Source organism: Chrysemys picta, chromosome 3 (assembly GCF_011386835.1).
Source record: "Chrysemys picta bellii isolate R12L10 chromosome 3, ASM1138683v2, whole genome shotgun sequence".
Taxonomy (NCBI): domain Eukaryota; kingdom Metazoa; phylum Chordata; order Testudines; family Emydidae; genus Chrysemys; species Chrysemys picta.
The window spans coordinates 114,626,668-114,652,635 of NC_088793.1; the positions used below are offsets into that span (position 1 = coordinate 114,626,668).

Sequence of the window (25,968 nt, forward strand, 5' to 3'; positions counted from 1 at the left end):
CACGCTTTCTATATATACATATAAAAAGATTGCCATCACATCATTATTACTGCTACTTTAGTCAGAGTTGACTAAGTAACTAAATTTTCTTGAATGGACATAATGTCAATGATGATACCTGAAATACATACCCCAGGGAATACTTGAGGAAAAACTAAAGGCTAAAAACAAAGTTTCCTGGGTTCACTGTGAAAAGTTTTAAGCCTTTTTTAGTTATCTTACAGAGTTTGTACATGTAGCTCTAGAAAGCACGCTGCATCATCTGCTATTTCTTCTCAAAAGGAAGACTTGTTACCAGAGAAAATAATTATAATTAAATATATATATATATATTCTTCGTTTACCAAAATGGTATTTTATTTCTCATTACACACTTCATTGCATCTAAGTATGCATTTAAATAATCTAAAATCTGTTTAAAATCTATTTAAATTTGAGTTTACTAGTACTATTGACAAAGTTAGATGAATTCCCTCTACACACTTTCCTTTGTATTAAAATCAATTATGTTGTGGCTTGAGGCAAAGGCCTTTTATTTATTTATTTGTGGGAGGGGCAAGATCAAATTTTTTTACCATGCCTGTGTAGTTCTGGTTGCAGGGGGAGTATTAGTTTGATACAAATGACTGAACTTTAAAAAATTGATAGGTTTCACCTTCAGTCTAACAACACTGCTTCCTGCTCCTTTTTGATGGAGGTTAACACTGAGTTATCAGTCTCTGTAGCTTCTGTATCCTCACTGCCTAGCAGAATGGATCTATCTTCTTCTAGAGCAAAGACAGAGTTTTGATTTTGGCACGAATGTTTGACCACTTCATTGGGAGTTGAAAATGTTTTGTCACACAAGTTACATTTGTAGGGCTTGTTGGTCTGTACTAACATGTTGTCCATTTGACTGCCTTCCTCAAAAGTACACAGTTCCAGAGTCTGTTTGTCCACCATAGTATACGTATCCATGCTCTGATTTAGGCACACATGTCTGGCTGCTTGGTTTGCCCTGCAGAAGCTTTTGTCGCAAGTGCTGCACTTGAAAGGTTTGCCAGTATGTATGTACATATGCTCCCTCCAGTGGCTTTTTTGAATAAATTTGCGTCCACAGATGGAACATTCATATTTCCGTCTTTTAACTTCTCTTTCTTGATCTGCCTGCTCCAAGTTGTCTATGTCTGCAATGTCTGATGGTGGTGGTGTTTCTGCCTGCTGCTGTCCATCAATTATTGGGGAATCTGAGATCTGTTGCAGCTCACTGTCACTAATCATTCCCGCTTCAGGCACTTCCATGGCATCTTTTTCAGCTGCATTATTACAAAGAGACAGGGAAATGCTACTTTCTCCCTGTTGGCTTGATGTGAAGGGTACTCCTGTGTGGATCTGGAGGTGCTCACGCAAACTGCTTCGCAGATTGAATCGACGACCACAGAGGTGGCAGGCATAGTATTTTGGGAAGCTTCCATTCCTTTTCATAATACTTGGCTTGACATGTGCTATTGTGAGTGACGCAGGCTGTTCATCTGAAGAAGATGCTTCCATGTTGGCTTCCTCCTCTGGAGGAGAACTATTACCAGCAGTGGAAACCAGTTCTGGAGACAGTGAAGACTGCAAAGGGTCAGAAGTGGTCATATTTGTCCGGGTCACTTGTGGCAGACTTGAAGCCAACTGTGAGAGCTGTGAGCCCTCAGACACTGGTTCTTGGCTCATCCTGGAAGGCTGTGGCCTTGATTCTCGCCCAAGTTTGTCAGTTGCTGAGGTAACTTTAGTGGGATGTCTTGTCTGGTGATCTGCAATTTGAATGCCATATAAAGAAGAGGCTAATGGAAAAACTTGATCTGGATGAGAAAAGGTACCCTGACTGGCAAGGCTGGCCTCTTGAATCAGTGGATATGCGTGCAGAAACTTTATTCCCTGTTCTAATCGAACTGGGTCAATGAGCTGAGGTGCCATCTTCCCAGTATACATCAAATGCAAGAGATAGCTGAAGATATCTGGTTGTATGTCAGTTGCTTTCAAACGGACACATTCACTGAAAGAAAAATAATTGTTTAGTAAACAATGAGATAAGGAAAAGTCTCTAGAATCTAATCTAGGTTATTCAAGTCTGAATAAAAGATAATTAGTGTTATATGCTTGAAATACAAACATAAAATGTATTACAAAATGTATTTGCTTTAAAAATGACCTCCTCATTTTTAACTGAATTTTAGGTCATATGTGCAGGAACCAATTCTTGCATTTATGCAGCACCATAACTAAACATAACACTTCTACAAGTGCCAGGCAGAAACATAGGGAGATTTTTGAAACACAGGGAGAATCACATTTGTTGTTGTTAAATTATAAATGTGTGAATGCTAAAAGTGCAAGTGTAAAACAATAACCTATAGTCCCCATAGTTCATACCAACCTGCAATTCCAGTAATGATTAGTTTTGCTTGGAAAGAGAGGGTGTAGCTTGTCATAAGAGACATGGTTTGTAGATGGGGCAAAAGGCATTAATTTATTTGGCCAATTGAAAAATGGCAATCTTATTCTCAGTAAACCAACTGCTTTGAAACATAAATGTGTTCTGACAGACCCTAAGATAATAATTATTTTCTGCTGTTATGAAATTGCTGTCCCACACAATATATTCTGCAGTTTACAAGGATGTGTTTTTTCCCACTAGTCTTGTATTAAAATCTTGCTAATGGCTAGATTAAATCCTATCAAAGCATTCTTACTTACAGACAATTCACTTTAAGTGGCGGATTGCTAAAACGAGAAGTGTAATTTGCACATTGCAAAGCACTGAAACAATTGGGAGCTTTTATTCATTACTGTTTCATTACATCAGAGGTCACTACGTGGGTTTCAATGTACAAGATGAATATTAATGAAATTCAAGAATTTGTCAATAAAAAATTTGACACATGCTTTTAGAGGCTAACTAGAAACTAGATCATGCTACAGCCAATGTTTTCTCTTTAATTTCCCAGCCCTTTTTTGGTTAAATGCAGCTACATTTAGGCCATAATCTTAAGAAGCTGTTTTCACATGCATACAGCATAATATTACAATTGTTTATAGGATTACCTACTGCTGACTCTAGGCAGAGATTAGGGAGGAGACAGTGGGGGGCATGATAAAGGGGCAATGGATTAGAAGGGGTAGGGCCTGAGGGCAAGGACTTTGGCATGGAGCCATGCTACCTGGTCTTGGAATGAGGGGTTCTGAAGAAGGGAAGCAAGAGGTTAGGAGTCGGGGGCGATGAAAGGAATGCAGGGGACTAGAGGACAGCGATAGGCAGAGACTCTTATTCATGGTAAACTTTAAATGCTTAATTTTCTAGATACAAGACATTAACCATTTAATCAGGGGTATAGTCCTGGTTTTTAGGGCTTTTTTTAAGTGCAGGTACTCTGCCACTGCCACTAGGAAGCTTCTGTATAAAATGGCATCGGCCATTTGGCATGACCTCACCCATACAGTGTTCCCACAGGCTCCTGCCCCACTACCTTCAATCTGAATAAGAGACTTCCATCTCTCCATAGTCCGCCACTCCCATTTTTTCCCCAGGTATAACTTCCGCCTCTCCAGTTCTTGTTAAAATATGCACCTTGATGGGTGTTAGAACTATCTGAGTTGGCTCTCTACCTGTGGACCTTATATACCAGATTCAAAATTTTAGTGCTAGTTCAAAAAACTTTAAGAGCTAAGGTTGAACTTGTTCACTGAAGTCCAGCTAACACCCAATAACAATACTTGCTTTTCAAAAATTCGACCCTTAAAACACCCCACCCCCCCAAAAAAACCCCATTTTTGTACAATGTCTGGAAATAAACAGCTAAGGGATGCAGCCTGTGCTCCACTGCCATGTAATCCTTCATTGTTCACTATCACCCCTCCAAATCTTAACTTTGTAATATTTTTGCAATTTTTATGGAGCAAAAATAAAAAACAAATCTCTAACCGATTTTTTACAATGCCATTTCTCACACTCTCCCAGTAATTAGTTACTGGCTCTTGGGTAATCTTTTGCAGATTTGAAGAGATAAAGTTAAGTTTGGGTGGATGACAGTGACCAAGAACTACAGTGGAGACGAGGCTGGCTACCTTAACTATTCACTTCTAGATATTCTAATATGTGTTTGTTTTTTAATGGTGAAGAATTTTTGTTGAAGTATAATATTAGGTTTGGAGGTTAGCTGGACTCCAAAGAAACACAATTTCAACCTTACCTCTTCTTGATGAAGTTCCTTGTTTGCAAATAAGAATAGATTTTGGGATCTCTATGAATATTAACAAAAAAATCAAATGAACACTTTTTTAATGCGTCAGAATGTAGCTAGACTTTTTTAGCCAACTTAAATTAATAACATTTTAACAGTCAATATTTCTATAGTTACCTGGTCTGATGAACAAACAACATCTTAAAGTAGTTGGAGAAAGAAGCAAGGACAGATTTGTGCGCCTTGAAGTAGACATCACCAATAGCAACCGTGCAGTCACACAGGAAACCAAACTCCCTCTGTGCATTTAGCTGCTGTAGCAGTATAAGTCCGTGGTTGGCCAGATCCATTTTTCACACTCTGAAAAGCAAATGACATTTATGTAAAAGTATTTACTTAACAGTAGATGTACATGAACATTCTTTTTCAATATACGTTGTGCTTCTACTGCACCTTTCATGCAAGAGTATCAAGGTGCTTTATAAACAGTGTCTTAAGTAGGTAAATATCCCCATTTTATAGAGGGTTGACTGATTTGCTCAGGGTCACATAACAAGTCAGTGGTAGAAATAAGGGTATTAGAGTAGGAGATATCTAAGAGATAAATATACACAATCCAAGAGAGGGGAAAGAGAGACAAAAGAAAGATGAGCAAGAGATGAGTTTATTTTTACAGGGAGATTGTATTGAGGTTTTTTGCTACTAATTTATTTATATAAGTATAGTCTGGTCAGTTGGTAGACCTTTATCTCCTCAGGATTTCAATCACCTCCATCAATACCTCAGTGTGGGTAGAGGAGATCACTGACACACACGTGTAAAAGTAAACACCTACCTGCAGGGCAACTGAAAATTCAAACAGGGCTTGGAAAACCTCACTTGCCCAGGGTGAGTGATAATTTGGAGCAGGCAAGAGGAGCCAGGGATGTTATACTTGCTGACTCTTTCCCCGGAGGGCAAACCTGTGAGCAGCAGCAGCTCAGAGGTTGATGCTGTAGTAAGGGGGAGGCGGAACAGGAGCAAAGCAGTCCAGAGGTGCCATTACTGATTTTGTTCAGGATTAAGGAGGTGAATGCAGGAAACAGTGCAGTAGAGAAGCAGCTCAGGAGCTCCTACTACTTTCTCAAGAGTTGGAGGCAGAGTAGGGAGTGCAGCATCCTCTAGGACCCAATGTTTTTAACTTTTGGGACGGGGGGCCAAGAAAGCCTTTGAGTGGATGAGTGCGTGTAAGTGAGTGCGTGGGTATGGCGGGAATGATAATGGGAAGAAGAAAATGAGTAGGGATAAAGTACAGGAGAGAGACTTTGGAAAGAAGGGAGAGATGGAAAACAGAACAAAAGACAGTAGGAAAGGGAGGAATGGGTATAAAGCAGTGAAATGTGTAGGAAGGAAAACAAACATCCACATCAATTAAGAAAAACATACATGATCTATAATAGAAAAAAACATATACAGTGAAGCCAGGAAGGGGGAAGTGTAACAAGACCACAGGACATACAGAAAGTTATGTTTTCCAAAGTTTAATAGAACATTTTAAACAATATTACAACAATGCACAACTGTATTTTCCCTTTCAATTTCAGGAGGAGAGGGATGGTGGTGTAGGTATTTCACCTTAGCTAACAGGTTTAGTCATTGGAGTAGTAGGTATTAGAAATTTTTCAAACCTGCTGAAGGACCAAAGTATTATAACACTTTGTGACTGCAATTAGCCACCAAGCTGCTTGAATACATTGCACTGACACAGAAGTTCATATGAAATTATGAAATATGATCACCTCATAAACAAACTAGGGAAATATAATGTAGATGGAGCTACTATAAGGTGGGTGCATAACTGGTTGGAAAACTGTTCCCAGAGAGTAGTTATCAGTGGTTCACAGTCAAGCTGGAAGTGCATATCAAGTGATGTCCCACAGAGATCAGTTCTAGGTATGTTCTAGGTCTGGTTTCGTATCTTCATCAGTGATTTAGATAATGGCATAGAGCAGTGGTTCTCAAACTTTAGCAACCCAAGGACCCCCATTTTGATTTTAAAATGTTAATGGACCCCCAAACTTCCCACTCAGCCCCAGCCCGTCCCCACTCCACCCCTTCCCCTTCTCTTTCCACCCCCTCCCCCAAGCACACCTCTTTCCCCCCCCAACACCTCCTGCACCCCGCTGAGTGCAGGGGACTGGACTAGAAGATCTCTTGAGGTCCCTTCCAGTCCTACAATTCTATGTGTAAAGTGAGTCAGGAGTGGGGAAGAAAGAATGCAGTGTACAAAGGACAACTTTGTTATGAACACTACTGCTTAATAGGAAAAAATTAGCTTCCCATCATCATAAAGGCCATAAAGCACACAAGTTGGCATTTGATATTTGTGACTCTGCAAATATAATAGATCAAATATTTACTTTTGAGAATTTAACAACAACAAAGCACATTCACAGTTCAGGTTCCAATCCTGTAAGGTGCTCCACTCAAGTAGACTCTGTGACAACATGGAACACTTTGCAAGATCAAGCCTTCACTTTTATGCAATATTTTTGTGAACATCTCAGGATTTACAAACTAATCAGGGCTGGGTCCAGTTTGTACTTGGATAGAAGACCTTTAGGTGAGATAGAAGGTAGTAATGATCCAGGTGGTGGTGGCATCTGTTAAGAGGCACTCTATTTACCTTTAGCTATCTAAGCTGGTCCTGGACACAGTATTGTTTCCTTTTCTAAACTGTAGAGTCAAGGTAGCTATTGAACGGCTATTATATTCCATCCCAGAGCTGGCTAAATTAGTATCCAGGATGGCATGATCTCAGTATGTGTGTACACCTATCACTTTTATGGGTACTCAAAAATGATAGTGTTTTAGAATCAAAGGCACTAAAAACTAATTCCATTTTCACACTCACCCTGGTGAAGGGGAAAAGAGTGAGGAAACAACCTATTGTATTTTGTTTTTAAACAATATCAAAGTTGTTTTCAGCCTAAGAAAATTCATGACTTTATTATATGATCACTAAGTTGAAGTATAGCTAAATAAGGCTGATATAATAAATCAGTCTAATAATACAATTTTGTATTTTAAACATTTCCACACGGAAATATCTCTGTGCTTAGTATTATGGAGAAGATCCTATTACTAAGTTGCTGGCAGCATAGCTTGGATGGGCTACTTTGTTCAGCTGGTGATCATTTCTAAAGATCAGTTTTTGAAGTCATGTAAACTGAGTAACAAATAAAAACCATAATTCACAGAATTATGCAAACCCTTTGCAAACACTTAAGTCTGGTATGGAGAACCAAAATATAAAAGTGAAAAAGGAGGTCAATTTAATTATAAAGAGAAAATCATGGCAAATAACCTTAAAGAAATGAAATAGGGACGGGGTTGCTCTGGTAGCAAGTTAGGACGTGGGAAATCTCTCACCGATGGAAGGGCTGGGAGACTGGAGCCTCTCAAAAGGTGCCATGGGGTAAGGCTGGTTTGCTCTATTAGCCAGAATACGGTAAACACCCTTATAAAATCTGGCCACTACCTGCGCCCCCACGCAGGCCCCAGCCCCACGCCTGCCGAGCTGCCCCGGGCTCACGCTAGCGGTGTGCGGCTGCAGCGCCTGGGTAGGACACCAGCAGCTCCCGGAGCGGAGGCAGCGGGGCTCTGGGCAGTTCTCCGCGCCCGCCCCACCCAGCCAGGTCCCTGCCGGCTTCCAGCCGGGCCCCGGGGTGCCAAGGGGCAGCTAACGCGCCCGCTTGGTGCCAGCGGCTTATTTCCGCCATGGGGGTGGCGCCGCCAGGCCGGGCTGGGAGCGGCCTGGGCCTGCAGCGTGGAGCCCTCAGTAGGGCTGGGCCCAGCTGCTGGGAGCTCAGCGGCACAGCACAGCACTCCCCTCCCCCAGCCCCGCGGGCAGCGGGCTCTGGCGCGCGGGGGGGGTGGAGTCTCGCGGCGGCTCCTCCACCCCCTCAGGCGTCACGCTCGGCCTGTGGCAGCGGGGACTGAGGACGCCTTCTCATTGGTCGCCGAGGCGGAAGGTTGAGTGGCCGCGCGCGGCTCTTACTGGCTGGGCCCCGCCCCCTAGCGCACGCGACGCGCGCACGGACGGGACGGAGCCGGCGCAAACAAGACGCAGCGCGAGCGGAGCCGCCAGGGCGCGCGAGACGGGATCCACCGCTGCCGCCAGGGCCGCCCAGCCTGCTGAGGAGAACCAGACGGAGCCGCCCCCTCCGCTTCGCGCGGCTCCCTCAGCCCTCGCCCCTCCCCCACGCCGGATGCCGCCGCAGGGGGCCGCTCCGCTTCGGGCGCGAGGGGCGGGGAGAGAGCGCGAGGGCCCCAACCGACCGAACCGAGCCCCGCGCGGGCCGAAGGGGGGAGGGCGCGCGAGGAAGGAGACAATCTCCCCACTTCCCCGCGCGGCCCCCATTCCCCTCGCCCCGCGCGGCCTGGATGGCGCGGCCCGACCCGGTCGGGAGGCCAGGGAGCTCCGGCGGCGCCAGGCGCTGCTGCCGCCCCCTGTCCCTCGCCTGCGCGGCCGCCGCTGCCCACTCCAGCTCCCGCGGCCGGCCCGGCCCGCTCCCCTCTCACACAATGGCGGGGGCCGGGCCCAGCCTCTCCCGCCGGAGCCCGCGTTCTCCCGGCTGGCTCGGTGCGGCGGGGATCGGGCACGTGGGAGCGGCCCCGGCCCCCCTGCGGTCCCGGGCGCAGGGCGCTCACCTGGGGGCTCGGGCCGCTGTGGCGCCTGGTCCCGCTCGGGCCGCCGCCGTCTCCGCGCCCAGCAGCAGCAGCAACAACGGAGTCAGCGCGGCGGCGGCGGCGGCTTTTCCTGTCCGGTTACGTTAGGGTCACATGACCGAGAGCGGAGCACAGAGGCTGCAGCGAGGAGCCCCCGCCGGGGGGGAGGGGAGGCGGCGAGCGCTGGTGGCGGCAGCAGCAGGAGCCACCCCGCCCCTCCCCTCTCTCTCTCGCGGCGCCCAGCACAGGCCGCACCGGGCCGGGGCTCCCCGTTCAGCCCCTGCTCCGAGCCGCCAGCCACAGCTCCCTCCTTCCCCGGCCGAATGGGACCCCGGAGCCAGCCCTGCCGCGCGTTATTGTTGGGGAGCTGCCCCTTTAAAAACCGGCGGGGGAGGTGAAGCCCGAGTGTAGCTTTCCCCAGCCCTCACCACATCCTGCTGCTGAGGGCGCAGCCTCTCCTGGGGAGGGGGATCTAAGGCCTGGCTCATGTCGGGGCCTGTTTCAGACACAGCAGACCAGAGTGGCCTGCTTGGGGTGGAGCAGTGCAAAGCCACCGCTGTTCGGTGCCACACACCCACTGCATATTCCAAAACTCCCTGGACCTGCCTACTTTGGACTTGCTCTTTCTTTCTGTGGGGCTCAGCCAGTGAGACCACCTTGCGCTGCGCAGGAGTGCCCCTCTGCCAGGGTGGCATCTTCAGAATTATACTTGAAACTGGGTGTGGATATTAAACTGAGTTTAAAATGCAGTTTAAAGTGTCCACTTAAACCTTGTCTACATTATTTAAAAATACCCATTGTCAGCACTGGGCAGAACTGATCCAGTGCTGGATGTGGTTTAACGGTAAGTGTAGCCAAGGACTATCTGGTTAGCACCATTTCAGAATCCACAGTAAAGTCTTGATCTGGTTCTGCTCATCAGCAACAGGCACCTTTTGCGATTAAAACAAAGCTTTAAGATGTATCTAGATGGTTTTATCTATTGCAAGTGGTTGTGCCCTTGCTCAGGTCGCACTGGTTAATGTGGAAGTTGATATAACATCTGTTGTAAAGGTGATGGTAAAGACCCGTCAAAGCAGAAACTACAGAGTATAGTAGGCTTTACTTTAGTGCTGGGTTTTAAAGGTACATCTACACAGCAGTTAAATACTTGTGGCTGGCCTGTGTCAGCTGATTTTGGCTTGGGATACATGGCTGTAAAATTATTCAGGCTTGGGGCTGAAGTCCAAGCTCTGGGACCCCGCTAGGGGGAAGGGTCCAAAAGCCGGGACTCCAGCTTGAGCCCAAATGTCTACACTGCAATTTTATAGCTCTACAGCCTGAGCCCTGCAAGCCCAAGTCAGCTGACAAAGGCCAGCCTTGGGTGTTTAACTGCTATGTAGACATATCCTAAGAGGTTAATTTAGGTAAGACAGGTTTTATATTTCATAGGACTGTCAAATACATAATACATAAACTCTGCAGTCTAAAATATTAAGTTAAAACATTGCTCAAGTATAAATGCAGTTGGAATGTCTTCATACTCTGTAGTTTTAAAATACTTCTAGTTTTAAAAGTATAGAAAATCTTTCATAAAAGTTTGCTCTGCAGCTTTTACACTTGTGACTGTGCCCATTTCTTGTAGTGGGAGGGAAGGGAGAGGCAGTACTGGAGTGAGACCTCATCTTACTAAGATTTTATATATTGTGCAGAACACTTGTGTATTACAAAGTAGCATAAATAAATCTGAACAAAATACATTGATGTTTGATGTGATCCATGGTCTTTGAATTGTTTTACTTATTTACAAATTTTAATACATTGCAATTGGCCATAGACATTAATGTGAATTGAGGGTGGACTTTCCCCTTTGGAAAGAGTGGGGGGGAGTCATCTGAGAAATGAAAGTTTCCCACCTTCTCAGCAGTCTACATGTATTTTTCTTTGCTGTACTTCTGTAGTCTCCAAGTCCAGACCTGAACTTTAATACGTGTGTGTGTGTGTATGTATGTATGTATGTTATGAATAGAGCTGGTCAAAAAAAAGATTTTCTGCTGAAAATTTCAGGTTTTTTGGCTGAAAAATCCAAAGTTTTAAGGCAGAAAGCAAACATTTTTCACCAAAAAATTTCAATTAGTTGAAAAATCTAATTTTCCATCAAAACAATTTGGTGGAAAAATCATTGACCAGCACTAGTTATAAAGCTTTACCCTCGAGGGGGCTTGTCCTGATGTCATTAAAATCAGAGGAAGTTTTTCCATTTGACAGGAGCAGGATATAATACCATGTCAACTGTTTGAATTTGATCCGTTATGGAGTAAAGAGAATTTTCTGATGGCTGTTAAGTAGCATGGTGGGTGAACTTACTTGTTTCAGCCCAGTTCTTAGAAGACAGGTGTTCACATTACTAACTACTGTTTTGCAGTTTACATAAAAAAAAAAGGCCATGTGATGCACAAATAATGGAGAATAAACAAACTTTTCACCTGTAGAGCCAGTCATGATTGAGACACAGTGGGCAACTGCAGTTTTCAGGGCTGTCTGTCATCACATTTTGCAAGCACTAAATTGATGGAGGGCTTTAGCCTGCAAATGAATGTCAAGATATGTCTCTAAGTTTGTGTGAAGTCCCACTAAAGTCAGTGGGTTTCTGCATGTATGCAGGGGTGTGCTCAGGTTGGATCTATAGGGAGAATCTAGCCTATAAAATCTGAATTATAAAACAAATCTTAAATCAGACTTTACAGTAAGTTTAGAAAAAAAAATTATTTCAGTTGGTTTTGTGCTCACCAAACTCAAAGTTGGTAGTCTGTAACATGTACTAACGTTCAGGTATTGTGCATAAACAGAGTACTGTATCATGTCCCTAGCTGTATGTATGTGGTTGACTGCAACAGCTTTGAGTTGTTCGATTCCATGAGTAAATGTGTGATTTAAGCTTATACAGCACATATTTAATTAATAAATGGGAACATTTCTGATCTATTTGCCAGAATGGTCTGTGCTCCTTTTGACAGTGCTTCATACTTGATTTGACTATTTGAAATATAAACTAACCTAGCTGATAAGCCAAATGTTTGAAGTTAGGGAGTTTACACAAAACACAGAGATGCTACTCTCACTGAGAACAACAAAACCATCATAATTTTAAAGTGAAATAATTATGATGATTCTCTAAATGGGCTACTCAGAAGAGGGAAACAAATACATTTCTGGCAAGCTTTATTTGTTGAAGGCTAGGGCTTTGAGTGCCATATTTAAACAGTTTTATACTGGTGTTACTCCCGTGGCTTCCATGGAGTTACTCATTCACAGCAGCATAAGAGAAGGAGAATCAGGCTCTAAAGCTGGAGGAAAATGTAAATAATTGTATTTAATAGTTAGATTTTCATCAACAGTTTATAGACCACTGTAAACTTCAGTTCATAACATTTTCTCAATAATGGTAATCTGATATCTTGGTGTAAAAGGACCTTTGGTCTGATCAAAGCCCATCAGTCAATGGAAAGATTCCCATTTGAATCGGAGCCATATGGTATTTCTAAAAGCAGATTTCTTCCACTTTGTCACTGAATACTAGATGAATAAAATGGTTTTACTTTCCTTGTACGACTTTTGACAGGCACAATCAAACTGACTAAATACTGGCCTGATCCTGCAGTCTTACTTATTTGAGTACAGGACTTGAGAACAGGAATGACTATTTGTGTGACTGTGGGCTACAGGCTCCAATCCAATCATAATATTAGACCGTATTCTGTCCTGCCAAGTATCCAGCATCCAGATAAGAGATATTACTTACAAGTACCGCATACTATGATTTAGATCAGTGGACACCAATGATGGTACAGGTGCTGGTGGGATGATGATGCATGTTAATCCCATCGTCAATGCATTGCAAGTAAGAATTCAGTTGAGCAGTGGGAGAAGCCTGGACTAGACACCCAAACCCCTCAAGTTAATTTTTTATTTTTGGTAAATGTAATAATTAGTACTAACACTAAACTGAGAGACTACAGAACAGCTCTCAGTGCCAGTCTTGAGCCTGCTGTGTGGTGTCTAGAATCTGATGGTCCTATTGACTTTAATCCAGTTCAGGCTGACTGATGCTAATTATTGTTTCCATGGGTGCCCTCAAGAGATGTCTGACACCATTTAAACCTAAAATAGAGTCAGTGCCTTGAATAACCACTTGCCTTCCTCTTTTCCACTTTTCAAACAGGACAGTTGTGTCTCTCAACGAAAAAACCCTGGCCCTAAATGGGTTTAGTACTTATCCTAGGTGATGAGCGGTGGTAGTTCTGTGTAGATTATAGCTTGTGTATTTCCAGGTAATATTGGAAAGGTGTGGCATCTTTCCTCCTTCCCTTGAGTGTTACTGGAATTCACTAGCCTCAGTTCGGTGAACAGCCTATGTGGCTGTTGCAGCCAGTGCGTACCTGAGTCTGAGAATACACCAAGTACAGTAGTAGCTTAAACCACCTCTCCTGTATCCTGTGTCAAGTGGAAGACTGGAGGATTGGAATGCAGGTCTCCATCTCCAGATTCAGCATCCTTTCCAGTTTAGCTTCATATTTGAGCCAAACTTTCTCACTGTACTCAAACTCAGAATATGACTGTGCACTCCTGACTAGAATGACACATTTCAGAGAGCTACTCTATTATACACCAATGTGAATGACTGTATACTTCTTGTAAGAGAGGGAACAAATTAATATACTAAAAAAAATACTATTGCCTTTACTGAGTGCTTCCATACTTGTATAGTTAAAAGCTTATGCAATTACTGAACTCTTCAGTGGAAAAAAACATAAAATCACACCTGCTTAACTGAATAGCATTGATAAGTATTTACAGTATTGCATAGTTTCCTCCAAATTGTAGCATACATTTAAAATTAATGGGATACTGTGCATGTGCAAAACCAATTTGAGTGCTTAACTGGTCAACATCCACTTGAAATCTAGTTAGTATTTAAAAACAAAGTACTTTCAGGTATTATATTTCCCAATTTCTATCATTTTACAATCAAATGTTTCCTGCCCAGTTGCTCTTTGAAAGATCCACATAAACAACAGAGGAAACATTGAACATCTCTGGAAGAGAACTATCAAAAGCCTAAAGTAAACAGGAAACCAATTTTTTTCCCTCTAATCTTTTATAGGCAATTTTCAGTTTCTTATAACAACAGGGTGGGAAAAAAAGTGACTTTTTAAAATTTGGTGGTGTCACTTCAACTTCTTAATTATATCTTGTAGGAGAACTTGCATGATAGAAACTTTCAGCTTGTAAAGGTTAAGCACTGGGGTTGTATGCATAGTCTTAATTCTTACAGAAGGAAAGTTGTGTGAAATACAAAAATTAAATAAAAAAACCTCACACTCCAGAGACTAGCAAAAATTGGTTGCTTCCTAAAAGATATTCTGGAATCATTTTAGAGTGGTTGTGTATATGTAGATGGTGTTTGTGTAGGTTGCACTGTAGTTCAAATGCTCCTTATGTTTAGCAGATTTTTCGTCTGTTATGTGTATGTTTTCTTCAGAAGAGATCTCAGCATCCTTGCTGATTGTGTGGAAATCTCCTATTTAAAATTTTTTATAATCAAGTTTCTAGTTTAGTTTGTACTTCTCTCATCACAATGTCATTCTTTAGTAATGAATCTTGGGGGCTCCTGTGGTGCTGGGCATAGAAATTGAGGAAAGGGAGACTGTATTTTCTGGGTTCTCAGTGCTATCCCTGCTGGTCCCCATGCAATGTGGAGGGGCATAGGGGAAGGAGCAGAGGGAGGGGAAAGATACAGGGGCAGGAGCAGAGGTGGGGCAGAAGATAGGAGAGACACAGCTAAGGGGGGTGGCGGGAGTGAGGGAGGATAGGAGCACAGAGGTGCTGTGGGAGAAGATTGACGGGAGCAGGAGTTGGGGAAGATAAGGACAGAAGAGGATAGGGTAGGTAGAATGGGAACAAGAGCTGAGGGGGACAGCAGAGGCAGGAATGATCTGTAACCCCTAGACACTTCCCTTCGGAGCCTGGAATGGAACCCAGGAATCCCAAATTTCACCATTCCTGTGCTGTCTAGCAGCTAGCTGTGAAATTAACTGGCAAGGTATGTCCCCTCCTTTCTAGTGGAAGAGCTATACAGAAGATAAGAGCTTTCTATTACTGTCATTTACTCCCTTAGTTCAAGTAGCAGAGGATGTGCTTGTGCATCTAAAAATCCGAATCTTGCCGATGACCCATGTAAGAGTTTAATATCATATTTTTTCTTCAATTTTTGTTTTTTAACAAACAGAAAATTACATTAAAAAAACTACATTAAACATTACAGCTGCAGAATCAAGTACACAAAAGGTAGTAAATGACCTATTTTAAGTTCATGCAGTCTTTATTTGGCTGCCTTCTGCATATCTATTTATAAATCTTTATATATGTAATTTGCTATTTTTCCACAGGACACTTGCCTCATTCAGTGCACAAGATGGACGGTGCTTCGGGGATAAATCAGGGCTGTGTAAGAATAAGACTGTTGTCTCTAGGACCCTGCCTCGTTTGTTGCAGAAACTGGAAAGGGTGTAGTAAAGGAGGCAAAGAGGCAGGCTGGTCTCATGGTTGAACAAGTTGAACGCTTCCCAACAGAACTAGATTCTTTCCCTGCCACTGCCCCAGAGTTTAGGCAAGTCATGTAAACCAAAATTTTGGCTGATGACTGCTCCTAATTTTCTGATGACCAAATCTGAGGGATTTGTTTTGAAGTGCTGAATACTCACAACTGCAACTGAGTTCAAGGGGAGTTCTGCTCTGTGCTATTTAATGCTAGGTTCTCTGAAAAATCAGGCCCAAGATTTCTCAAATTGGGTTTCACTCACTTTTATTTGGCATGTCTGGCTTTCATCTCTGTACCCTCATCCTCTGTGTAAAATGGAGATGATACTCTTCACCTCACAGGGGTTTTGAGAACATAAATTCATGAATGGTCTGTAAAGAAAGTGGGTACTATGATGTGAGTACCATAGCATAGTCTATGTGGAATATCTGTGTTCAGTGCAGCTTGGATGATACGTAAATAATGCATAGGGCCATAAAAGAATGATGATTAAAAAAAATTAATAGCTACCCTGTTAGTATTCGCAAAAATACAGACTAACACGGCTGCTACTCTGAAACCTTTTAGTATTGTGCATCCTGTGCACTGTGAGGAAAAAATAGTATACGATCATGTAATAGATGCCTATATAATGCATACAAACATGCAAATGGGCTGCATTAAGATTGCACAGGTAACTTTACTTCTGGCATTTCCTAACTTTTAAATGTTTGACTTTGCAACTTTAATGTTTTCCTAATGTAATACAGTATAATCATAGGACAAACCACTGGAACTATTTAATAGGAAGAGGTGACCAAACTAGCCATTGCTTGACACTGTTTGCCCTTCTTGCTTGTTTATATATTTCAAAAAGGTGGTTAAGTGCATATATCCACCAGGTGAAGAATTAGCAATTTAGCTGAAACATTAAAGTCTACAGACTTAAAATGCATGAGATGCTGGTAGGTTAATGGATTATGCCCAAAATGGATAAGAATTGAATTTAGGAATGGGAAAAAAACAGATTGTTGCTAAAAGAACGAGACCATTCAGTTTACAATAAAAACACCCACTAAATTTAACTTCTAAAGTTAATAGTTGTCCCTTATTGGAATCAAGTGGTATCTGGTTACGTTTGTGACATTGTGCAGTCTATATGGTTTTATAAAAACATGATAATAAGTGAATATAATGTAACTGGGATAGTTTTAGAAAAATATGGTTAAAAAGTGAATATAACGTAACTGGGATATGCTTCATGCTAAAGGTCTCTTGTAAGGTATCATTACAAAGCTTATAATCTACTGAGTGTGATCATCCGATTTGTATAAATGTACCACTCTTGTATCTAAAACTAGAAATATAAAATATAACTCTGAGGGCCTATTGTAATTATGTAAAGTGTGGGCCAGTAATGATGGTTTGGAATCTTGATGACTCCCATTGTCTGCAGATGGCTGTGTTTACCTGTGAGTCTTCCTGTATGTGTGTGTGCTGGCAAGTGAGTAATGAAGTCTTGCAGTGGCATGTGATCGTGTCACCTGAACTGGAATCCATCTTTAACCTGGTGCTTTTCTGGGGGGTGGAAACCCAGAGGGACAAAGGGTTCCTGCCTTATGCAAAAGATATATAAAGGGGTGGAAGAGAACAAAGGGGAGGGAGGAGCCATCATGAAGAATCCCCTAGCTATCACCTGAGCTGGAACAAGAGCTGTACCAGGGGAAAGAATTGTGCCCAGGCCTGGAAGGTGTCCAGTCTGAGAAAAAACTTACTGAAGCATCTCTGAGGGTGAGCTTATCTGTATTCAGTTTAATTAGACATAGATTTGCGCATTTTATTTTATTTTACTTGGTGACTTACTTTGTTCTGTCTGTTACTACTTGGAACCACTTAAAATCCTACTGTCTGTATTTAATAAAATCACTTTTTATTTAGTAATTTACTCAGAGTATGTATTAATACCTGGGGGAGCAAACAACTGTGCATGTCTCTCTATCAGTGTTATAGAGGGTGAACAGTTTGAGTTTGCCCTGCATAAGCTTTATGCTGGGTAAAACGAATTTATCTGGGTTTAGACCCCATTGGGAGTTGGGCATCTGAGTGCTAAAGACAAGCACACTTCTGTGAGCTGTTTTTAGGTAAACTTGCAGCTTTGGGGGCAAGTGATTCAGACCCTGGGTCTGTGTTAGAGCGGACTGGAGTGTTTGGCTCAGCAAGACAGGGTGCTGGAGTCCTGAGCTGGCAGGGAAAACAGGAGCAGAGGTAGTCTTTTGCACATCAGGTGGCAGATCCCAAGGGGGTTTCTGTGATCAACCCGTCACAACGTTTATTATTAATATAGGAACAACTCTAGGCTAGGTTCTTCAGCCATATAGAAAACACGATTCCTGCACCAGAGCTGTTCTGGAAAATTTTATAGGCTGCCAGTGTAGCCCTCCAGTTGAGTCCTTCATATCTGTGAATGCTCCTGTGATCATTCAAACCTTTCCCAATCAAAGGTCTTAGGTAACTAGCTGAATTGTCCCAAAAGCAAAATCCTCAACTACTGCATAGTCACTGTGAGTGAGTGACTACTGTATTGTAGTGCAAAGGGGATAGGATAGAAAAACTTCCCGGAAGGCAGGGAGGCCAGTGGCTTATCTGGAACCAGGGGAGTAAATTCTTAGTAGGGCAGAAGGGTGGATCTCATGTCATGCAGCTTTTCCTGCCCCTTGGACTAGTCTGGCACCCTCCTAGAGAAGCCCACACCCAGGTTAAGAAACACTGCTTTAGAGAGAGCACAGAAGATTGCAAAGGGGTGCTTTTCACAGTAGTTTACCAGTTTGATTCCAGTCTAAATTTAGTCCTGCCCAAAAGCTTTTACTAGTTGATAGTAGTTGGATGGGTTATGTGTAGGGTGACCAGATGTCCCAATTTTATAGGGACAATCCTGATTTTTGGGTCTTTTTCTTATATAGGCTCCTATTACCCCCCACCCCCATCCCAATTTTTCACACTTGCTGTCTGGTCACCCTAGTTATGTGGAAAGAATTAATTTCAGTCCAGTTCCCGGAAGACTTGTTTAACACCAGCATATGTATGGTAGCAAGAAGTCAAGAGAAGGAATGAGTAAACAAGCATGGGTAAAGATTAAAAATGGGACAAGGATAATTCAGGAAATGAGGATAAGTTTAGGTTTAAAAATGCTGGTAAATCTGAGGTGATATGGTCCCACTATCTGGAATAGGATTATGCCTGTGGATTCTCAATACAGATTTAGATAGTAGGGCTTTAGGCAGACTAAATTAATGAAAAGATCCCATAAAAAGGTTCAGTAGAGGCAAGATGAAGGAATCATAGCAGTGTTTTGGAGATGGTGATTTGCAGATTGAAGAGCCAGAAAGGAAAAGTGAAGGTTACTTAACTGTAACTGGAGTTCTTCAAGATGGTTCTGCATATTCACATTTAAGGAATACTACGCCACCTTGTGGTAAAACCCTCTTCTAGCAATTTCAGTACCCCTTCCCCTCCAATCCCGTTGTATTGAGGGGCAAGGCTAAATAGGGAGCGATAGTGCCCTCCCACCTCCGTTTCTTCCACCACCACGCCAGACTCAAGAACATGGACTAGAGGAGGAGAGATGGGAAGTATGAAGATGCAGAGACAGCTTGGAGTCCAGTTACAGGACTCGTGGGAAAGATTGATAAGCAGTGCTGAAACTAACCTAGAGGGAAGAAGAGTCCTAGAACATAAGAATGGCCCTATGGGGTCAGACCAAAGGTCCATCTAGCCCAGTATCCTGTCTTCCGCCAGAGCCAGTGCCAGGTGTCCCAGAGGGAATGAACAGAACAAATCATCAAGTGATCCAGCCAATCGCTCATTCCCAGCTTCTGGCAAACAGAGGCTAGGGACATGGTCCTAGTTGAATAAAGACTAAAACACCTCCTCGTGCCCACTCTAAAAGCCAAATGCAGAGCATAGTGCTTGCTGAAGGTGTGTACCAAAGTCCAGGTTAAAACTCTGCAGATCTCAGCAAGTGGTATCTGCCTCATATTAGTGAAGGAGGTAGGCACAGCTCTACAGGAATGTGGTCAAATTGAAGCAGGTACAAACTTTTGCGAGCCTGTAACACTCACCAATACATTGCTTAATCCACCAGGAAATAGTCTGGGAAGAAACTGTGTGCCCTGTGTTGGTCTTAGCATACAAAACTAACAGTTTAGATGTTTTACGAAAACTCTTAGTTCTGTTAAAATAATAGGCAAGAGCCCTTCTAGCATACAATGTATAGAGAACAGATTTTCCTTTATTAGAATGTGGTTAAGGGGGAAAAGTGGTAAATTAATAGACTAATGAGAAAATCAGACACCACCTTCGATATGAACCAAAGATCAGGTCTAAAGACCTTGTCCTTATGAAAAAAAGTAAAAAGTGGATCAGCCATTAGTGCATTCTGTTTACTCACTCTCCTGGCTGATGCAATAACAATAATGAGGGCTGTTTTGAAAGATAGATAGATGATTAAACGAACACTCAACTGCTGGCTTGGAAATTTTACCAATGTGGTCAAAACCAATTTGAGGGTTCCAAGAAGGGACAGAGCATCTAACATGAAGATACACTTTTGTTAAACTTTTCATAAACTTTGTAACCAAAACATGAACAAACAGCAATCTACCATCAACTAAGGTATGATAGGCAGAGAGGGCTGCCAAATGGACATTTAAAGCTGAATTAACTTACCTAAAAAAACAGGGGTTCTCTAAGTATTCCAGAACACAAGGAATGGAGGCAACTATAGAAGAATCAGACTTCCTCTGCATCCATGCCTGCAATCTGGACCACTTTAGAAAACAGTCAACTAGAAACTGCTACTATCTAGAGTTAACTAGTATGTCCTGCATACAGAGACAGATGACTACTCAAGTGCAGAGTCAAAGTCTGGTTGCGCATGCCATCAGGTGAGGAAGAGTCCGCCCTCCTGGGACACAAGAGATGGAGAGAGAGGAGGAGCATAAAGACACTGCTGGATAGCTTGATATCAGTAAGCCACTGTTGACGTGGCCACTGCAGAGCAATGAATATCATCCTTGCCCTGCCATGATGTATCTTCCTTATCACCTTCTGTCTCAAGGGAAAAGGAGGAAAGATGTACATCAGACTCTTCCCCCATTGCAACAGGAAAGCATCTGCTAGAGATAGACTGTCCAAGGCTGCTCTGGAAGATAAACAATGACACTTTCTGTTGAACTTCATTGTGAACAGTCAACAGTTGGTCAACCCCATCTGGAAAATATGGTCTGATCCAACTGATCTTTCAGGGACCACCTGTGCATCTAGGCGCTGTCTCTGCTGAGCCAAATTGCATGTTCTTCCTGCTTGACCACTAGTGTAGCGAGACTATAACATTCTGAGACATGGTGATCAATAACTGAAGACTGTCACAACCTGGAGCATAGACATGCTGGGCCATCCATTGCTGCACAAGTCTCATGGTTAGCTGGGCAGTCACATAGGTAGTGGCTGCCATGTACCCCATGAGATCCACAAGACGACTCTTACCCTCACTGTAGGGCAACTTTGAGTCTTTAATAGACATTGCCTCACTTTGAGAAATCCCTCCTCTGGCAGAAAAGCTCTCCCTTTTACTGAGTTCAATATGGTGCCTATAAAAGGAATCCTTTTGATTGACTTTGGAAGGTTGAGAAAAAAGGCTAGGTCTGAGAAAAGATTGTTCATGGTGACCATGTAGCTCAATGGGTCCTTGCGTACAGTGGCCTGCAGCAGCCAATCATCCAAATAATTGTAAACAAAAATACCCTGATTCTGCAGATACATCACTACCACAGAGAGGCATTTTGTAAATACCCTGGGTGCTGGGGAAAGGCCAAAGGGGAGCACCTGGTATTAAAAATGGTGCCCAGCCACCATGAATCAAAGTTACTTTTGATGATTTTGGCGAATTGGGATATGGAAATACACATCCTTTAGATTGTCATGAACCAATCCAGGATCGACAACAAAGGGATTATGGAGGCCAGAGCAGTGTACAGAACCAAAACTTCTGGATGTACTTGTTAAATTCCCTCATGTGTAGCATCAGCCAAAATGCCCACTACCCCAACCCTTCCTTTTTACCAGAAAATATCAGGAGTAAAACCTCTGAGGTAAGCAGGAAGCACTCCTCCATCTTACTTTCTAATGTCCATAGCTTGAGGAGAAGGATCTAAGCCAGGCATGCCTCTTGAAGGTCACAGCCAACACCAATGCTCTAGCAGCAGAGTCTGAAGCATTGAAGAAGGCCCCGAGGGCATGTTTGGTCACAATCTGACCCTCCAATAAGACGGCATTTGCCAACCTTCTGTCATTAGGCAACTCCTGGGGAAAAAAGCAACACTTTCCCCCATAGATGAAATTGGTAATAGGCCATGTCTGCCTAATAGTTTGCCACGCTGATACCAATGGATGAGGAGGAAGAGGAGAATGCCTTTCTCCCTAATGAGTCAAACTTTTCCCCCTTTATCATTTGGGATGGAGTGTGATTGTTCAGACCCTGCCCTGTTGCTGACAGCAGTCACCCCCAATGAATTGGGAGCAGGGTGGGTATTGAAATAAGAGAACCCTTCAGAGAGTATCTGGTATAATTTGCCTTCTTAGAGACAGATGGACAAGAGGTGGGATTGGACCACACAGATTTGGCTGGCTGTAACAACCCATTGACAGTAGAATTGAGGATATCAAATAGCAGGTGGGAAGTCTCTTCCACCAGTACCGAAGGGAGATTCAAAATGGACACCATGTGATCCATCAAATTGTGGAACTACATAGCATCCCCACGAGAGGAGGCTGAAGTCACTGCATGTTAATTTGGTGATGGGTCAGGCTCAAGGTCAATTTCTAAATCAGCATTTCTCACATGTGGCCACCGGCGGCTTTTCGCGTGGCCACAGCCTAACTAGCTAGCAAGTCTTAAAAAAATAAGCAACAAAAAAAGCAAAAGAAACAAGAACATGCAAAACACATTATTTGTTTCTATTCTGTTTAGGTCCAGTAAAGAACATAGAAAATGACATTTTTATTATTGAGTCTGCAAAAAAAAACCCATCATAAATAAATTACAATGATGTGGACATGTATATGTGCATTGTCATAACTATAAAGGGAAGGGTAACAGCTGTCCTGTGTACAGTATTATAAAATCCCTCCTGGCCAGAGACTCCAAAATCCTTTTCCCTGTAAAGGGTTAAGAAGCTCAGGTAACCTGGCTGGCATCTGACCCAAAGGACCAATAAGGGGACAAGATACTTTCAAATCTTGGGGGTAAGGCTTTTGTTCGTGCTCTTTGTTTGGGAGTTCGTTCGCTCTTGGGACTGAGAGGGACCAGACATCAATCCAGGTTCTCCCCATCTTTCTAAACAAGTCTCTCCTATTTCAAACTTGTAAGTAAAAAGCCAGGCAAGGCGTCTTAGTTTTACTTTGTTTTCTCAACTTGTAAATGTACCTTTTACTAGAGTGTTTATCTTTGTTTGCTATACTTTGAACCTGAGGCTAGAGGGAGGTCCTCTGAGTTCTTTAAGTTTGATTACCCTGTAAATTTATTTTCCGTACTGATTTTACAGAGATGATTTTTACCTTTTTCTTTAATTAAAAGCCTTCTTTTTAAGAACCTGATTGATTTTTCCTTGTTTTTAGATCCAAGGGGGTTGGATCTGTATTCACCAGGAGTTGGTGAAAGGAAGGAGGGGGGATGGTTAATTTCTCCTTGTTTTAAGATCCAAGAGGTTTGGATCTGTATTCACCAGGGAATTGGTGAAAGGTTTCTCAAGGGTTCCCAGGGAAGGGAATTAGCTTTTGGGAATGGTGGCAGCGGACCAGAGCTAAGCTGGTAGTTAAGCTTAGAAGTTTTCATGCAGGCCCCCACATTTGTACACTAAAGTTCAAAGTGGGGATACAGCCTTGACATGCATATTTATTTGTTTTTCCTAAAGGTAATTTAGTATTTTAGGAACAATTGTCAGAGCAGCCACCAGCAATAGTTGGTGGCTGCATTCTGAGGCCACCAAAAATTTTCTTGGGAGAACCCCTGCTCTAAATGCTCCTGGTGAAAGACAGGCGTTCACTCTATTTCATCATCCTCAGAAAGAGGTATCATTGTAGCATCAATGGATCCGGGAGTCAGATCTGAGGATCTTTGTGCTTTTGGCTTTTCAGATGAAACATCACCTCTCCATCCATGCGGAGGATAAGTGAAGAGATCCTGAGGTGGCCCCCAATAAGGCCCCAGGACTGCCAGTCTCCCCAACAACAGGGAGTCAGGACCATCCCGACAGGGGTGGCCCAAAGAGTGGCCCGAACCTCGCTCCAGTTCTTTGTATTCTTCCTCTGTCGTCCTCCTGGAGAGATCTAGGTCTGGAGAGTGTACTGAGCATAGAAATGGATCCAGAGAGGGGAATGGAGAATCAGCTCAGTGTGAAGAATCTGTATGGATCCTAGGAATCAGAAAGTGTTCCAGGGAAGATCCAGCAACAGGATGTGGTCTCATCTTACTAAGAGGAGATGAAGACGACTATCCTGAAACTGAACCCAGTGGTTCTCAAACTTTTGTACTGGTGACCCCTTTCACATAGCTAGTGTCTGAGTGCGACCCCCCTAATAAATTAAAAACACTTTTTAATATATTTAACACCATTATAAATGCTGGAGGCAAAGCGGGGTTTGGGGTGGAGGCTGACAGCTTGCGACCCCCCAGGTAATAACCTCATGATCCCCAGAGGGGTCCCGACCCCCAGTTTGAGAACCCCTGCTTTAGGTGCTGTGTGCTTCAAACCTGGATCCAAAGCATGGACCAGAGCCGAAAGGTGGACTTGGACTGCTTGCCATCGTAACAACTTTCTGGAACCGAGGAGGTAACCAGACTGACACACAAACTGGATCAGGAAATGACAGCAAATCTGAAGATTTGGACATCATCGGATCCAATGATAAGTGGGCTCATCTTTTTCATTACTGAAGCTGGGGGTGAAACATGTCTCCACTTTGCAACTACAACTCCGTCAGAATTGTATGGATCTGATAGCTCTGATGCACAGGAACCAGCACTGCTAACATTGGCTGTCTTGCTCCTGTGCTTTTTCCTCAGTGCCACAGCATCTGAAACCAAAGGCGTTGACAGCTCTAGTTCAAAGGCATTATTTAAATCCATCTTCCAAGATCTGGAAAAGGCAGTTGGAACTGACCCATGTCCTGCAGCTGCAGGGGTTATGTCAGGATCAGATTGCTGTGAGGTACGAGGTTTGGTACTGGCAAGGGTGGCAGAACTGTTCATCGACCTTTCTGCCAGAACCGGGGCATTGGGATTCAACCACACGCCTCTTGGTTCAGCCTTGTATCATTCAGGGGCTTGACTATGGGAGCTGCAGGAACCAAGTCTGGCCCTGATTGGGGCTGCAGCTGCTTGGATCCCTTCGGAATTGACAGAGACCACTGGGGCTGAGACTGACTCTTTAGACCTTTGAACCAAAGTCTGAATGGATCCAAAGGGTCTAGCCTCAAGGGCTTCCTTAAGCAGAAGTTGTTGCAGTTGTGAGTTCTTGGGGTAAAGGTCTGACAGATCGAACATCCAGAAGGTGAATGGCCTTTAGACATTTCAAGCAACAAAATGTGAAAGGAAGAATAGCTTTCACCAAAAATGGAAAACAGGGGGTAGGTGTATCAGTATATTTCAGTACTCAAAGGGAGCAGGCAGCAAACACTTCAGTACAGGGGGAGTGGGGGGGGGGGGGGAAGAGGAAGCAGGGGCAGCAGCGAGGACTTTGGTATCCATGGACCAGAACAGGCTGAATGAGTCCCCTCCATGATGACTGAGACAAAACAAATGTCACATTGGAGACATTTATTGACACACAGCATTTCCTACTCACTGCAGAAACTTCACTTAAAATGCATAAATTCTATAGATTAGTGTTATATCAAATGATCAGTTGTCTAGTAGTGCTGAACCTAACTTACAATTTATTCACTAAGTTCACAGTTTATTTGAACAGACGTACATTTATACATAAATACATTTATTTAGTAAGACAGTATTTTCAAGAAGTGTACAGAAAATAAAGAGATGGGAGCAAGGAACTTTTTTCTGTTGTGAATATGGTCCTGTCATACTTTTCTCAGATGTTCTTAGCTTCTGCCATGGTCAGAAAACTACTCGGGCAAGTTCAAACATGACCTGCACAGTAATGAATACAAGTATTAATAAGGAGTTGCATAGTACAAGTTCTCTTTAATACTACAAAAAAGATAAAGGGTAAATGAAATAATCTGAAAAGATGGTCTATAGATAGCTGCAAACCAAAATAAAAGGCTCAGTGATGATACATGAAATAACCAAAACTGAAGACTTATTCCTACAGCCTACATAAGCATAAACTATGCCACGATATTTCAAGTCATGCTATGTAAAATATACAGCTGCTTACACCTGCAAAAATAAATAAATAAATAATGAATTAATGG

General features: G+C 43.0%; 2 protein-coding genes across 27 annotated transcripts in view; both read right to left on the reverse strand.

Moving 5' to 3' along the window:
* Window positions 1-516: 516 nt before the first annotated feature.
* Window positions 517-9,036, reverse strand: ZBTB2 (zinc finger and BTB domain containing 2). 2 transcript variants are annotated; one of them, XM_005301390.5, is made up of 3 exons: window positions 8,898-9,036; window positions 4,383-4,565; window positions 517-2,020 (listed from the first exon to the last, which is right to left on the reverse strand). In XM_005301390.5, the coding sequence occupies exons 2-3, from the start codon at window positions 4,553-4,555 to the stop codon at window positions 658-660; spliced, it is 1,536 nt and encodes a 511-aa protein (XP_005301447.2). In that variant the 5' UTR covers window positions 4,556-4,565; window positions 8,898-9,036; the 3' UTR covers window positions 517-657. The 2 variants fall into 2 exon arrangements, with proteins under 2 accessions (XP_005301447.2, XP_005301448.2); XM_005301391.4 differs by lacking the exon at window positions 8,898-9,036 and adding an exon at window positions 7,617-7,752.
* Window positions 9,037-25,333: 16,297 nt separating this feature from the next.
* Window positions 25,334-25,968, reverse strand: part of RMND1 (required for meiotic nuclear division 1 homolog) — a 39,478-nt gene continuing 38,843 nt past the window's right edge. For all 25 annotated transcript variants that reach the window (XR_010599724.1, XR_010599723.1, XR_010599722.1 and 22 more), the window contains one exon: window positions 25,334-25,681. Coding sequence is in view for 20 of the 25 variants with exons in the window: in XM_065588816.1 (XP_065444888.1) it covers window positions 25,649-25,681 (33 nt within the window). In the remaining 5 variants the exon portion in view is untranslated. The remainder of the gene's footprint in view (window positions 25,682-25,968) is intronic.